This window comes from Stylophora pistillata, chromosome 1, assembly GCF_964205215.1.
Source record: "Stylophora pistillata chromosome 1, jaStyPist1.2, whole genome shotgun sequence".
Classification (NCBI taxonomy): domain Eukaryota; kingdom Metazoa; phylum Cnidaria; class Anthozoa; order Scleractinia; family Pocilloporidae; genus Stylophora; species Stylophora pistillata.
Window position 1 is genome coordinate 9,518,156 of NC_142519.1, and position 15,223 is coordinate 9,533,378.

A 15,223-nucleotide genomic window follows, 5' to 3' on the forward strand; every position below is an offset into this window, starting at 1 on the left:
AACTGTTATTACCTATTGGTCATGAAATAAGTAATGCTGATACAGCAGTAGAACAATTTACAGAAGTATACCTATGCTGGGGCCCTGATGAAATTGAGTGTACTCGCGATATTGAGTTTGTTAGAAATAGTGACTATAGGTAGTACCATAACAAGGCAACTCGTAGGATTTCCATGCAGTGATTTGTTTTCATTTCCAAGGATGAATGTTTTTTTGAAAGTTGAAAATAAATATGAACACTGCGACTTCTGGATTATGATTGAACAAAATCATTTATTCGACTACAACAGTAGAGAGTTGAAATAAATGTAAGATCTGATGTTGCGAAGCACGTTGCGATGAGGAGAATCATAAATGAAAGAGACCTCTAAGGATACATTCAACTACAAGTTGTCAGGAAATACTGGTGGTTTGCTGTTGTACAGATTCGCCGCAGAATTTGATCTGAAGCGTTTGGAAGCGGAAAAGACGGCGGCGGCAGATCTGAACTCGTTTTGTGCAGTATTAGATAAAGTCTCTCTAGGTGGTGTGAAAACCACTTGTTGCATTTGAGCCCGAGATGTTGTCCTTTTTGGTTGTTGATTTGCAATCAATTGAATACCCCTTCCTTCTTGCTTGGAAGCCTGAAATTTCGGAAAATTTCAATAAACCCAGTTATTATTTAAGAATTAACACCTTAATTGACTCATACAGCGTCTGATGCCATCTGAACTCTACCAACCTGGGGAGCCTGAACTCTCCTTTTCACCGATTTTGAAGCAGCATTACTCTTGATGGATTGAGCTATGAGACACTTGTAAAGATTGGATTGAACAAGGAGAGGATTGTATGAATCACAGACGTCAATCTAAGGGGAAATGTGAAGAGTTAGACTTGTCTTTCCTCGATTGTGCAAAACGAAGAATGGTCACGCGTTTTGAAGATCCGGTCCAGTAGCAATTAAAGAGTTCTCTATTAGCTTAAAAGATCAAAAATTTATCATACTCTGTAGTCTGACCATGGATGGACACTGGGGAATGATGGGTTTCGAAAGGGTTGCAGCTTTTACCACCGCAAGCTCAAGTACATAAATTACCTGGTCTAGACACGAGGCTACAACTGATAGCGCATCGTCACACGGTCCTTCCGCTGACGATTGAACAACACTAGGTAGCATTAACTCCTTGATTGCGATGGACTTTAACAGAAGTGAGTTGTCAGAAGGGAGGAAAATGAAATGTCCGTGAGGAGAGGATGTTACAGCCTGCTGCGGATAGCCTCGCAAAGCCACACGAGGGCCATTTGTCTTGGCTAAAAGGGACAGGCCCTAAATTAGACAAGTGAAAAATGTTTAAATCAGTGAAAACATATTAAACCTTTACCTTACTGGTATGTATGATTGCATATGCAAGGTGTAAACGTCACTGACCCGTTCTTTCAGCACTGAGCACAGGGCATAAAAGTGCTGCTGATTGCTCTCCAGGTCTTCCCAGTCTAATTTCCAGCAAAGCGTTGGTCGAACAATGTATGGCTGTAAATATACAGAATATGCAATACATGATAGTTAAAAATTGTGATGAAAATTTGAACCAGGTCTTTACAACACATTTAATTGAGTCTTACCCTTCTTCATGCAACTCCGGCCTGCACTCCTGCTCTGATTTTACCCTTGGTTGTTTGGATCGACAATTAACTCTGTTTTTCGTTGACTTATAATCTGGAGCTCTTTCGCGACCAATGACTAAGAGCCCTTCGTTGACTGGTTATATTTAACAAATTTATGTTTGACGAGTAGATTGAAGTACGATACTTAAAAGTGACTTGGTAACAACGATACCGTCAAAGACAAAAGCAGAAATCAAGGTCAACTGACCGAGACTGGCGTGAACAGCAAGCAATGTTTTCAGATTAATGTTATTTTAAAAAGTAGAATAGTACAAAGACAACTAGGCTTACCATTCCGAAGAGCTGTTAAGATCAGTGTAAGGTATCCGAAAATAAAGAAAAAACAAGAAAGTTTAGTAGAAAAGGACATAAAATTTTATCAAAAAGACAATAGTTTTAGTTATTAATAATTAGATACCAACTACACTTACCACTGACTCGCAGACAGCCTCTGTCTTAACGAGTTTCATTGCAGTTAAATTGTAAACTGGATAGTTTAGTACATGCGGTTTTGTTATGGCCACACCTTTGCTGTTGATGTTGGCCGATTCTGCGCATACAGTCTGTCGATTCAATTCAGGAAACCATTACATACGTGTATTTCTGATCCTTATTTGTACCTCATTTCTATTCCAAGGGGGTGGACTGTAATACGTAATATAAGGTTGACATAAGTTGATCGGGACTCGTCTTCGGCACCACTGGGATATTGAAACAGGCCATCCCAGACTAATGAACTTGCCTCAATTGTGTATGATGACTCTCCCTCACAGGTTTCAGAACGTGTAGCATCGAAAATGTTAACTTGGTAAAAGAAGTATAGGTACATGTATGATTTCAAGACAGAGAAGCACTTACCAGGTGCGATTGGTAAGGCAGGTGAAAAGGGTCTAATAGGCATTCGTGGAGATCGCACTTCAGAGTAAGACTTGTCTCGGTGACATTATCTTGACTCTGATCGCCTTTAAGGATCCGTAAAAACAAGCAGAATATTTCAGTGCAAATTCGTAGCGTTATTTGAAAAAAAAAGTACAAATTGCCCATAGATATATCATATATCTTTTCAGCTGACCTTCACTGTCCTGAGTAAATGCACCAGGCAGAATTATCCGCAAATGTTCTTGGTCTGTGCTGCCGTCCAGAAGCCAAATCTTGAAAAAGTTTTCAAAACTGAGGACATCTTAAAAGTGTAAGATATGCGAGTTAATTATCAGTCTACGTTATTTAGTTGATAGAAGTGAATTGAAAACTATGAGAGATTATTGCGCACACCAAAATGGAGAACATTTAAATTGATGTATTTTGAGCAAGCATATATTAATTTAAAATATCTCTGAACAGTCATATTCGTGTGTTCTCATTTACGTTTTACAACTTGCGGTCTGTCTGCACTCCTATTCATTATATTGTATTAAAACATAAATTGTCACTTTTTACCTTTCCCAAGGGAAACGACATCTACAAGACTACCATCCAATAATTCGCTTGTGTCACCACTCGGTGAACTGCCACTTTCTTTAAAAATAGACAGCGGCATTAAAACATGACTTAACTGGAAAATAACTGTTAGAGATGAGCTGTTGTTGTTTTTCTTTATAACGATATTTCAAAATGTTTTTTTGAGCCTAGAGTTTCCTTGTCTCATAGGAGAAGATTTTAGAGTTTTATAACTTATCGGGTTCAGCAGAGACTGATTAATGTTTGCTAGTTCCAGACATGTAGTTACACACCGATTCCTTCAGTGATATCATTTTCATTTATAACAACTAGTCTCTTACCGGATGGAGTACCTTCTTTTTTGTTCAATTCTTCTGAACTTTGCACAGTGACAACTTGTATTTTCTTAAAAAAGGAAAACGACGATTATGATATGGTTTGGCGATGTTCCATAAGATGGAGTCTTTATCTTGTTGTCGTTGTTGTTTTCGTAGTTGTTTTTCTAAATATTTATTTCACTGCACTAGTGAAATAAGGTGAAAGTTTATTCAAAGCACTCCTTTGCTCCTTAAGTTAGTAAAATGATTTTCTCATAAAGATAGGGTTTTACGGTCACAAAATGTGCACCAACGCGATAAAGAGTGACTCAAGGTCTTGTCAACCAAAAATGGTTAATACAAAAGTAGTCAAACTAGCATTCCCCTTACAATACTTCATTAGCATGGCATAGCTCACAAGATGGCCCATGGGTTCATTCGTCAAAAAGATATTTAAAGAGATGTAGATATTGCGCATCTGTGGGATGTGACAGTGATGACAATGATGAAAAGGTAAAAATGGCTTGTTGCAGTCATAGAATGCGCACTAAAGCGCCAAGGGTGGAGAAATGTGCGTATTTCATTTTCGTTGCCACCAAACCTTTATGCTTTCAAGCTCAATATCTTTAAGGAACGCCTCGATGTGTCTCACAACAGACGTGGCCGCTCTGCAGGTGAAGAGGGTAATCTCTAGCTGGCAGTTAGAAGTACTCATCTACGAAGGAAGAAAATATACTGTGCTATCACCAATAAAGATACTGAAAAAAGAAATAGGTGGTTGACAAGATCAAGGCGATAAAGGTCATTGGAGTTGGCCATTTTCAGATAAACGCAATTAGAGATAGTCAGATTAAAAGCCACACTGAGCAACAAGGATCTTATAAAGGATCTATAATTCTAACCTTTTTAAGCCTACTCTCAAGTAAATATGATTAGCATATAACTACTTTATAACTGTATGTCCTCACCCGGCCAATACTTTTAATTGATGGCAATGATTTTCTTGTGGGTTCGATAAAAAGCTCGAGTCACAATCAACTGGTAAAAGTCTTACCTTCGAGTGACAGTGGGACAAGGAAACAGTGCCACATTTACGTGTATAATATTTCCCGAATTCTCGAGTCCAAGGTTTCTCAAAGATCCCCGCATCTCCTCCTTAGTTTAAGATTTTTGTTCGGCCCCATAATCTTCGTGCATATCTTATTTTGTTTTCGATTTTTTTATCTAAGAAGGTTTGAACAGTCAGCTTTTCACTCAAGTTATGAGCCACAGACGATGTTCTGAAAATTACAGGTCTGTGCAAATGAGAGGGAATTTATCTAATATTCAATAGCCTCGAGTATATTGACAACAGTTGTCTCCTACCTGTCTCAGACTTTGCGACTGGCGTTTGAACTGCGCAATAGCTTCCTTGAGCCCTTGTAAAATGACGTCTAAAATGAAAAGACAAACATGTAAAAAGTTCACCTACCAATTATGATAAGGATATTTCTGCCCGTTTTATAAGGATGTCGTGTTGAAATTGGGTTTGTCCTGAGGGGGAAACAAAAATAAGAAAAAAGCTTATTTACCTGAAGAAGAGACCCTTGGTGAAACATCCTTTGCAATGTTGTTGAGTTCTTTAAAGGCAGTGTAAAGCTTGGGAAAGTTTCCTCGGACGTGTTGCAAGTAAAACAGGTTCTGAAATTGTACCACACAATAACGCTTTACAGTTTCTTACGAGTTCAATCAAACTACGCAGAAAAACTCGCCGCGTTGAAAAGACGAGTTTCTCTTCATCGTTGTTTTCCTCGGATGGTTCTTGAGGCAGCACCACTAGCCGATAGTGCCTTGAGCCTACATTGAACCTCCAATTTTTCTAAATGGCCTTCCGATCCTGGTAGAGTTCCCAGTTCAAAGCAGCAAGGAGATTAGGTCTTCCTGCCACAGGGTCTACTCCACCGGAGAAACTTGAAGATATGCAAAAGACCAGCGAAAAGTGATGGACTATCGTCTCTTCTGGAAGTAGTAACAACATCCCCTATTCATTTTCTGCTGCACTTCGGAAACCAGAATGAGCTCCAGCACCAATTAACCAACAGACCTTTAATCTAATGTTGTTGTTTGTTCATATCCTCTTTCTTTTCGCTCTGCGCATGCGGGTTCTTTCATATATTTTCATACAATTACAAATTCAATTATTCCATACCTCTGGAGGGCTTGTGAGAGCAATCAGACCAAAGAATGGCGTTCTGCAAGGCCCGCTAAGGTGCGTCACAAGTGAAAAGAAATTCACCAAAGTCTCCTGAAGGTATTCACATGTATCAGCGTCAAATGGTGTACTATAGTCGACTAGTAACACTCGAGCTGGAAAAAGATATGAGTCAAAGAAACTTTAAAGGTACTGTTTGTATGCTCTGTAGATCAAAAATGACTACAGTGGGTAAAGAGTTGCTCAATAAGAGAACCAATTCAGTTTTCTCAAGTTTCTTATTTTTGGTTTAAATGATTGATAAACTTTTCCCCGTCCTCTAACTTCTCTTCCTGTGATAAATGAACTTGTAAACCGGCCATGATGACTTACGCATGCTCTTTCTATCAGCGATTTTGCACTCGCTTTTTACACCGACCAAATCGGTTAGACCACCCCTCCCCCAGGACAATCTTTAATAAAGTTTTCTTTTTTTACCTGATTGTCGTATGAATGCCGTCCGATTTCCTTGCTTTTCCGTTGTTTTATTCATGAGTGCCTGTTAGACGATATTATGCTTGTATCAAAAGGAAAGAAACGTAACATTTTCTACCTCTTTACGAGACACAAAAAAATCGACACAAATTTTAAAACTCTGTAATACCTAAAGTAAGATAATAGAGCGACAGGCTTTCATTTGTGATTACATGTACTAGTATTGTGAATCAAAGCAAGGATATCAACGACATCTTTCAAATTCTTACCTCCTGTTAAACTGCTTCGCTTTGAATTAATCAAACATTTAAAACTTTACGCAAATCGGGCGATAACTTTTTTTGATGCTACAGCGAGATTTTGGCGCGAAAAACTGACGCTGGCTGCCCAAGCTTTCTCATGATCAGAAGTCATTTTCTTCTCACCTAAATCTACCGCTGGTTAGTCAACCGATGGCTCAAGTTGTTCCATGAGTACGCCATTTTGAAAAAATTTTACAGGATTAGTGTTGAGTTTTACTCAATATTTCGTCTAAGATGAGGGACGTCAAAGGATACTTAAGCAGGAAACAAAGTGAAGGGGGAGCTATGGCACCAGATTGGGCCCATCTCGGTGAACTGTACGAGAAAAAGTAAGTTTGCTCGCTTCTGAGTTGTTTAAGATGAAGTGCTTGGTCATTAATGGAGTTCTAGTCTCTCAGACTCAAGCTCGGTGTTGCAATTGTCCTTGGTTATGGTATCGAAGAATTTCTACCACTTCTATATGAAGTTTTAGCGATTCATGGGCACTTAAGCAGGCTTTTGGATTACTTCGATTTAGAGATGCACATTCGTCTCCTTCCAAATGACGGAAATGTCGTAGTCCTGTGCGCATGTTATTCGATTTTTTGTAATCTGATTATTTTTAAAGATACGATAACGCATCAAACTCAATGCTTTTGAACAAAAATTACTTCTTTATTATTGATAATCCTACCTCTATGAGTGCAGCTCAAAGCGATAAGTATTGTGTTTTATTAATTGATAAGCTCGATTTTATTTTGTTGATACCGTAGGAATTTCTAGTCTTTGCAGAATATTTATTTTAAACTGCTAATGAAGAATTATAGGACGATAAGTGATTTATTTTGCTATTTTTTAGGCTATGGCATCAATTGACTTTGAGACTTACTGAGTTTGTCAAGAGTGACTACTTTAACAAATATGGAGGACTTGTAGAGGTAATTGTTCAGTTTGGACTGTCTTCACCTTTAGGCACATTTAAAATACTGAAAATTTGTGATATACATTTTCAGTGTAATATATTTTAGACCCATTTTCCTAAGAAGGACAAAATATGCATGTAGACGGATTTGTTTGGATTTAGTCTTTTATTATGTGTGTAGTTGTCAAGAAGCAAGTACCATAGTCAGCTAAAGTTAAGAAAAAAAAGTAACTGATGAAAATTGTGTCAGTTCATTGTAATGTTGAGAAATTTTTACCTGTTAACCCAGGGGTTTCATTAATGTTTTCAGCAGGAAACTGGTTTTAAAAGGTGGGCATAACTCTTTGAACTGAACATCTTTATCCGAAAAACCTTCCTCTAGATGGTCAAACCAGGTGGGCAAATCCATCCTTGCAGCCAGTCAATTTGCTCAGTGCCTGACCCTTAATGAAACCCCTCTTAACCTCTTAACCTCTTAACTCCCAAGATCTGATTGTCTTTCCTCTAGCTGCTACACCAGAATTTGGTGTTGGATCAAAAAACTTTTCTATCCAAGTTATTACCTGTTTGCTGGATAATTTATGGATTTTACAGGGAGAAGTTATATGTCAATCAATTCTGGGAGTTAAAAGACTAATACCTATGTTAGTCATTGTGTATTTACCTTGAGCTCTCTTTTCTAGATGTATGAAAATTTCCTGGCAGACTTTGAACATAGGTATGACATAAAGTGTACATAATATACAGATAGATAGATAATAATCTTTAGACAGATAGATAATAATCTTTAGACAGGGTGCGTTCTCACAGAAGTGGTTTTCAGAACGGCCCTGTAAGCACCCACCCAACCCACCCCAGGGGAGGACATCCATCACACAGTATACTCGTGCGTGGGAAATTAACGTCTCCTACCCCTAACCCTGCAGGAGACGGGACCTCCATTTATTCGTCCCTATCCTAGAAGACTAGAATATCTAACCATTTCTTGATGTTACAGAAAGGAAGCATATTCTTCTCAATTATTTTAAGACCTTGAGTGTTGGTCCGGCCAGGGACCTGCAACAAAGAACAGCCACTGCTTAACAATATACATGCACATTTCAAAGGCTTCTACTAGAGAGCACCTCTGTGATATGGAAATAATTTTGACAATGATGCTTTCACAGCAGTTACAAAATAACTCCATCTTCAGACTGGAAATAAAGAGTAGATGATGTAATATGATAAAAAAGGCTTCTACTGGAGAGAACCTCTGTAATGTGGAAATAATTTTGACTACAATGCTTTTACAGCAGACCCAAAATAACTCAAACTTCAGATTGGAAATGAAAAGCAGATGATGTAGTAATAATTCTTGTACAGTGTAGTCACTTTTGCTACTGCATAGACCAGAGTTAAAAATTGCTGTTTCATGCAGTCCAGTTCTTATAAGTGGAAGCTTGACTATAATGTAAAAAGTCTGAACATTACAACTTCCATATTTTGTATTACAGAATAAACATGCTTTCACTCATGGAAATTGTGTTATTTGTGATAAAGGAAATAAAAGGTAGGTTGTAAAAGTAGTTGTACCTCTGTGATCTTCAGACATATCTGTAAGTTTAATAGTAAAGAGGCTATGACAAATCACATAAAATTCTATTTTCATGTACAGTTTATCTTTTTTATTTTTGTCAGAACCAGAAACTGCTATTGAGTTTCTAGAGAGGGAGAAGGAAAAGGTTTGTGTGGGTGTATTCATTGTACTCCTTTGCTACTTTAGTTTGATATGCCAAAGCACTTGATATAAGAACACAATCTTGTTGAATTTCAACTGATTTGTAAAAAATGGATGTCTTTAATGCTACTGTCCTGTTTTTAATTTTTTTTTTTTTTGGTTATAGGTTATTTATGCAATTGAACAGAGAAGATTTACATACAAAAATTTATTTAACCTAAAAAATACAAAAGAAAACAAAACAATGTATCTTGCACTACAATACAAAAATGATATTGTATTTGTGCTTTGTTGTCTTCCAAGGACATGGTGATATACAAATGCATGAAAGCAATTGTTAGTCACTTTTGTAAAAGTGCATACGTGACTGTCAGAGGAAAGGTTAATTTTTTTTCAATTTTCAGATTAAAAATGATGTAGAGGCAGAGGTTCTTTGTATGACAGCGATTGGGAATATTAAACTTCAACAGAAAAAAATGGAAGAAACAAAGGTACCCTAGTAGAACTTTTTTTATTGATAGTAAGAGTGTACATGTCACTTTAAGAAAGTACCATAACCTTGTCCCTAAGATATATGACACAGCTGTTAATATGCATTTATTACACAACTCAGGCAGTCAGAGGGCCAATGACTAAAATCAACCAATCAAAATGCTCTATTGCTGGTCCAATATTCTCTAAGTATTGGACCGGGCACTTTCCCAACGGTCCCGAATGATACTGCACTTGTGTCCCTTTGAACTTCAGTCATATAATAAATCTCGTATTAACCAAGCTTGCTCAGAACCGTACTGGAAGAATATCAGCCCCCTGTCTTTTTTGTACGGACCTCAGTCCGTGCTGTCAAGACCTCAGGCCGATATTCTCCAAGTACGGCCCTCGCACTTGGTTAATAAGGTATATTTATTTTTCAAGGCCTTAATTGAACAAGCTAGAGGGATGCTGGAAACTATTGATGGGGTTACTACAGTTCACGGCAGGTTTTATGAACTCTGCAGCAACTATCACAAAGTGAGTGAGAGAAGTTAAAATCAATTGCTATTAAGTGTTGTTTCCTTCCTCTGTTAGCTACACAGGTGCCACGATAATGGCACTTGTGGCTTACCACAGTTAAAGAAGTAACTTTATGGGAATTTTTTGCTGTACTTGTACTTATTCTGTATATCATTCTCCAGTTTTTTTTTATGGTATTATTACTTGAAAATTCAGGAGTATGAAAGTTAAATCAGAACTCTTTTACTGTGCTTTAGGTAACAGTGCTTAGAAGCAAAAACATCACCAGTGTACATTTTCATACAACCATCCCTCAATCATCTCTCTCATGTCATCCTCCATGAACATCTTTCAGGTCTTTTCACATTTCTTTTTAGGTTTGAACTAAAACAAAAAGTTTGACATTAGTTTAAACACTGAACAATTCTTTTTTTACTTTGTGTACTTATGATTTATGAACTATTACCATAGATCACTGGTTCATATAATGACTACTACAGAGATGCACTGCGTTTCTTGGGATGTGTGGAAGTTAGTGCCATGAAAAGTACGTTTCAAGTTTCTCTAACACTGTAGTTACAGCAGATGTATGCAGAGTACATCTTATGTAGAATCTGATACATTGAACAGTATAATGGTTCTGTACAAGAGACGTGTTCCTGTTTATAGGAATGTAAACTATTTGTCTCACAAGATAGTCACTATTATTTGTTGATTGTAATGGTTTAACTGCTATAATTATGTGTACTGCTAGTCTTTGTCATGCACTAAGGTGGAATGAGTGTGTGCTTCTTTGCAACCACACAGAGCATGCAACATATGTGTATGCAATACTAAGCATCTGGATATCATTTGAAACAACAAATTCTCAAAATTAACATAGAAGAAGCATCTGGCAGACACTGAGGAGGATGACTGGAATTGAGCTCTTAGGTTTGAGAAGGTTAATAAATGTAAGTGATTAGACTAATGCTACCAAGTTTACATATTAAATATTGTCTCTTTTTCTGTTACCAGTCGGAGACCAAATTGATAGAGCTTTACACTTGTCCCTTGCTGCCCTACTGGGAAATGATATTTACAACTTTGGAGAGTTGGTAAGTTAAATCCACAATATGAAATAAGTGCACAATGTTGTGAGTTGTCCCCATTACTCAGAATATGTATTTTTTTTTTCAGTGGGAAACTTAGCTTTTTTTATAGTTTTAGGAATATTTTATCGCAATTTTTTATTGTCAAATGTTTTTCTTAATTGCTCCTTCTTCATCAACTTACCAGTTAAGTAAGAAAATTGTTGTTGATGACAAAATACAGTTGACCCTTTAGCAACACCATATGAAGTAGTCACCCTTTATTAAACTGTGGCCAGGTTGTCAGAGTCCCTAATCAATGTAATTTTCACCTCTGTTAAGTGGTCACCTCTATTTAAGCAGTTGCGGTCACTCTTGACTAAGTCCCAACATCCTGTTTGTTTCGTTTTCCACTTGTATTGAATGGTCACTTACAATACAATACAATACAATATTCTTTATTTAATGAAGGTGACGTAATTAACCCAATAAGTTATCTAACTTACCGCCTTCACAACAATACAAACCCACCATCCCACCCCAGGGGAGGACATCCATCACACAGTAATCTCGTGTGTGGGAAATTAACATCTCCTACCCCAACCCTGCAGGAGACGGGACCTCCATTTATTCGTCCCTATCCGAGAAGACTAGAATATCTAACCATTTCTTGAGGTCATAGTAAGGTAGCAAATTCTTCTCAATTATTTTAAGACCTTCAGTGTTGGTCCGGCCGGGGCTCAAACCCTCAACCTCCCGCATAACAGTCCAACGCAGTATCCATTGGGCTAACTGGGCAGTGGTCATAAAGCATAAACACTAAAATAAAACTATCAATAACCTCTCAAGTCAAATTTATTCCTTGTTTAATATCTCCCAGAATCAGTGTGTCAGTACTTTGGGTTCAAATGCCCTCAATGCATTGCAGATTAACTTAAGTTTCTTTTTTGAACTGTTAGGACAAATATTATGCACAAACAGCGGGCAAGTTGTTTGCTTTTAAACCTGGATTTAGTGGTCACCCCACTATTCCTCACAGGTGACCACTTAATACAGGTTTGACCACACATGTAAGAGGAAAAGACACTGCTGCTTAACGGATTGGGTAGCTGACAACACATTTTGTTTTAAAATAATTACCCAACTATTGTGTTTGGATTTGGTAAAAGAAGACTAATTATATTTACTGGGAAATGGAGAGCAAACAATTTTTCATGCAAATGTTTTAAAATTAATTATTTCACTTAACTTGGTTGAGACAGTAAACACTAATTAATACCGGTACACATGTAGGACCTCTGTAACTTGGAACTTAATTACAAAAAATGTGACATTTTTTGCATTATTGGTCACTGAAAATTTTGTTTTTACTTATCATGAACACCAAAATGATACAGGGGTTTTAGCCTGGAATGTTGGCTGAACATTATAATATGAATAATAAATATATGCTTTTCAGCTGGCACATCCAGTATTACAGTCTCTCCATGGAACAGAGCATGGCTGGCTGATAGAGCTTCTCTTTGCTTTTAATAGTGGTGAGTAAAAGCTGTATGGTACTTTATGTTAAAAAAGAATTTAACACAAGTATACAATCATGTATATGTAGTTTTTTACTTTAATTACATTGTAAAGTACTGGCGTACTTCAATGTTAGGTATAACAATAAACTGTGAAGTTACCATGTGGGACTGAATACGAACTGTGTTGTACTATACATGTACAGTACATGTATGACATTTTTAGACCTTTTTTTCAGCACAATTCAAATAAAAATGATATTGAACTTATCACTTATCTCAACCTGACCATCTATCTTTTTGTAGGAGACATAGCACAGTTTGAACTCTTGAAGCGTCACTGGCAACAACAGGTAAAGCCAAATTGTAGAAAAAAGTTCTGTGCAATTGCATCATAGTTTGATCTGATTGAACCTGTGTTTTATTCCTACTGATATTCAAGATACATTTACACCAGTCCTGCCTCTTGCAATACACTTTGTCTCCCTAGTACAGAGAACTTATATGAAAAAGTTACAATGTATGTCCTTGCCTTCAACAGATTTGTTTCTTTTTAAGATTTTTTATTCAAGAATGCTTTATCAACTTTGTAGCATGCCTTTAAATGTATATCAATAATGCACAGTCAATTATTTTCTTCCTTTTCCTAAACAGGCAGATTTGAATGCCAGCTACAAAGCCCTACGACAGAAGATCAGCTTGCTTTGTTTGATGGAGGTCAGTTCTGTTTTCACTTCATGAAACAATCTTTTTCAGTTACCGATGAATTTTGATATCTTCTGCCATTTGGCCTAAATAGCATAGAAGTACATGCAGCAATACTGTGTTTTGTCGTGACAGTCATCTTTCATTATCACAGCTTACGTTCAAAAGGCCTTCCAATGACAGAAACCTCTCATTTGAAATGATAGCAAAAGAAGCACAGCTGCCTCTTGAAGAGGTGAGTAAATGGACAGTTAGGCTGTTAACTGAAAGGCTAAGTGACTGTGTAAGTATCCCCCATCATTTTGGTTCTATTTGAAAGTGTTCCAAAGTTTCTGACTCCCAGCAAGGGACTATTTGACTGATTTCCAAGTGTATCTGTACACTGTAGTTGTATGCAGTTTCCTTCCTTCCTTTTAGACCAGGGTAAACTTGGAATTGAGTTTGTGCCTGGTTCCATGGATTCTCTCCTCTTTGTCCTGTTACCCCAAGTCAGCCCTTGGTCATCTCTGAGAGAGAGGAGATTGAATGCATCAGGGACGAATATTTACATTAATCGTCGACATTTAAGGGATCAGACTTAAATCCTTTTCACTCTCTCTATATCAGGTTGAACTTCTTGTTATGAAAGCATTATCTCTTGGCTTAGTTAAAGGTGAGTGGTATATAATATATCTGTACTTAAAGTCATTGACAATTCTTGTACTTGTAGTCCGTGTAAGAGAGTTCTTTAGATGTAAAGAAATTTAGCTTATAATGAAAGCTTCAATGATATAAACGAAGGAAATGCCAAAACATCTTTTGTCAGTCTTTCGGGTTTATGTCCCTGTCCACCTCGCATTTTGGGGGAAGTTTGACATGTTCACAGAATTTCATCAGTGGGCTGTGTTGTCTTTCATTGGGAGTACACATGGATTGCCACCCCTGTGTTTGAGGAATTATTTTGTTCTAAAGTTTCTCACGTTGATGTCTGAATGTACCTTTAATTTCCACTTAGGGTAAGCATCAAACCTCCGTAGGATTTAGTCATCCGTTAGGGGAAATTATATTTGTTATCAACCATGAGAGACAACTCGAACAAGGTCGATTACCCATTTTTCGTATTTAATAATAAGCTACATGTAGTCCCACTTTTTCTTCTTTGACAAACGATTTGTCATTCGTTACCAGGCTCCATCGATGAGGTTGAACAGATGGTTCACATGACTTGGGTGCAACCAAGGGTTCTGGACCTAGTTCAGGTGAATGAAATAATTTTACTCATATTTAGTGCTAGTGTTTTTCCAATGCTGAAAGGAACCTCCTTAGTTTGGTAACTTTCATCAGCTCATGCGAAATAGATAACATGCCACGAATGAAAAGTAATTGCTCAGTTGGAAACAAGTAGAGTGTTTTCCATAGTAAGTCGCTTGAATGCGGTAGCAACGGCGATCGTGTAGTTTGATCGTTCAGGAGAGTACACACGCAACCCGAAAAAGGTGAAGCTGTAACAATTTCTTTCCTGTAAAATAGATAACAGGCTGGAAGCTTCTTATCGCGTAACAAATTAATCCCAAGGATATGTACCTTAATTAATATGACATATTATTTAGGGTTGTTGTTTTATTTTGTTACAGATTGCCCACATGAGAGATCGGTTATCGGAGTGGTGTGACAAAGTCAAGACTCAAGTCTACTCCGTTGAAGATCAAGGTCCCGAGCTCCTTGTGTAATATAGATCTCTCTGCTTTCGTAATTGTGTCAAATAAAGATTAACAACATTTTAATGGTCATTTGCTGTCAAACTTTATTGTGTATGCAAGTCTTTCGGCGTCGATGGGATGGAAAACAGCGTGCGTGATAACTTCCAAACTTTAGCTACATTGTGTCTCCAGAATTTGAGACCAGGAGGCAAATTTGACACAAGAATCGAACGGTTTTGTAAAGTTTGTGTGTGGGGTTTGAGGGTAAGAGCT

The 15,223-nt window shown here is 37.4% G+C and overlaps 2 protein-coding genes across 2 annotated transcripts; one reads left to right on the forward strand and one right to left on the reverse strand.

Moving 5' to 3' along the window:
* Positions 1-253: 253 nt before the first annotated feature.
* On the reverse strand, positions 254-6,447 carry LOC111340092 (meiosis 1 arrest protein). The gene is made up of 16 exons (XM_088735048.1): positions 6,333-6,447; positions 6,067-6,127; positions 5,587-5,744; positions 4,970-5,078; positions 4,764-4,831; positions 4,000-4,113; positions 3,423-3,486; positions 3,082-3,159; positions 2,717-2,824; positions 2,503-2,606; positions 2,076-2,207; positions 1,936-1,947; positions 1,409-1,510; positions 1,076-1,306; positions 722-847; positions 254-623 (listed from the first exon to the last, which is right to left on the reverse strand). Exons 2-16 carry the CDS (start codon positions 6,119-6,121, stop codon positions 384-386), a joined length of 1,701 nt encoding a protein of 566 aa, XP_088591174.1. The 5' UTR covers positions 6,122-6,127; positions 6,333-6,447; the 3' UTR covers positions 254-383.
* A 64-nt stretch (positions 6,448-6,511) lies between these two features.
* LOC111340099 (26S proteasome non-ATPase regulatory subunit 13) lies at positions 6,512-15,040 on the forward strand. The gene is made up of 16 exons (XM_022946883.2): positions 6,512-6,694; positions 7,204-7,282; positions 7,950-7,984; positions 8,760-8,815; positions 8,944-8,987; positions 9,388-9,474; positions 9,899-9,994; positions 10,448-10,523; positions 10,994-11,073; positions 12,506-12,584; positions 12,873-12,919; positions 13,221-13,283; positions 13,426-13,506; positions 13,878-13,923; positions 14,439-14,509; positions 14,885-15,040. Exons 1-16 carry the CDS (start codon positions 6,600-6,602, stop codon positions 14,978-14,980), a joined length of 1,131 nt encoding a protein of 376 aa, XP_022802618.2. The 5' UTR covers positions 6,512-6,599; the 3' UTR covers positions 14,981-15,040.
* The last annotated feature ends 183 nt before the right edge of the window (positions 15,041-15,223 follow it).

Excerpts from the sequence above, each read along its gene's own strand:
- LOC111340092 (XM_088735048.1), bottom strand. The coding sequence starts at position 6,121 with ATGAATAAAACAACGGAAAAGCAAGGAAATCGGACGGCATTCATACGA. Across the intron at positions 3,487-3,999 it reads TTGAGCTTGAAAGCATAAAG|AAAATACAAGTTGTCACTGT; the intron begins GTTTGGTGGCAA and ends TCCTTTTTTAAG. Across the intron at positions 2,607-2,716 it reads ATTTACTCAGGACAGTGAAG|GCGATCAGAGTCAAGATAAT; the intron begins GTCAGCTGAAAA and ends GGATCCTTAAAG.
- LOC111340099 (XM_022946883.2), top strand. The coding sequence starts at position 6,600 with ATGAGGGACGTCAAAGGATACTTAAGCAGGAAACAAAGTGAAGGGGGA. Across the intron at positions 7,985-8,759 it reads CTGGCAGACTTTGAACATAG|AATAAACATGCTTTCACTCA; the intron begins GTATGACATAAA and ends TTTGTATTACAG. Across the intron at positions 12,920-13,220 it reads AGCGTCACTGGCAACAACAG|GCAGATTTGAATGCCAGCTA; the intron begins GTAAAGCCAAAT and ends TTTCCTAAACAG.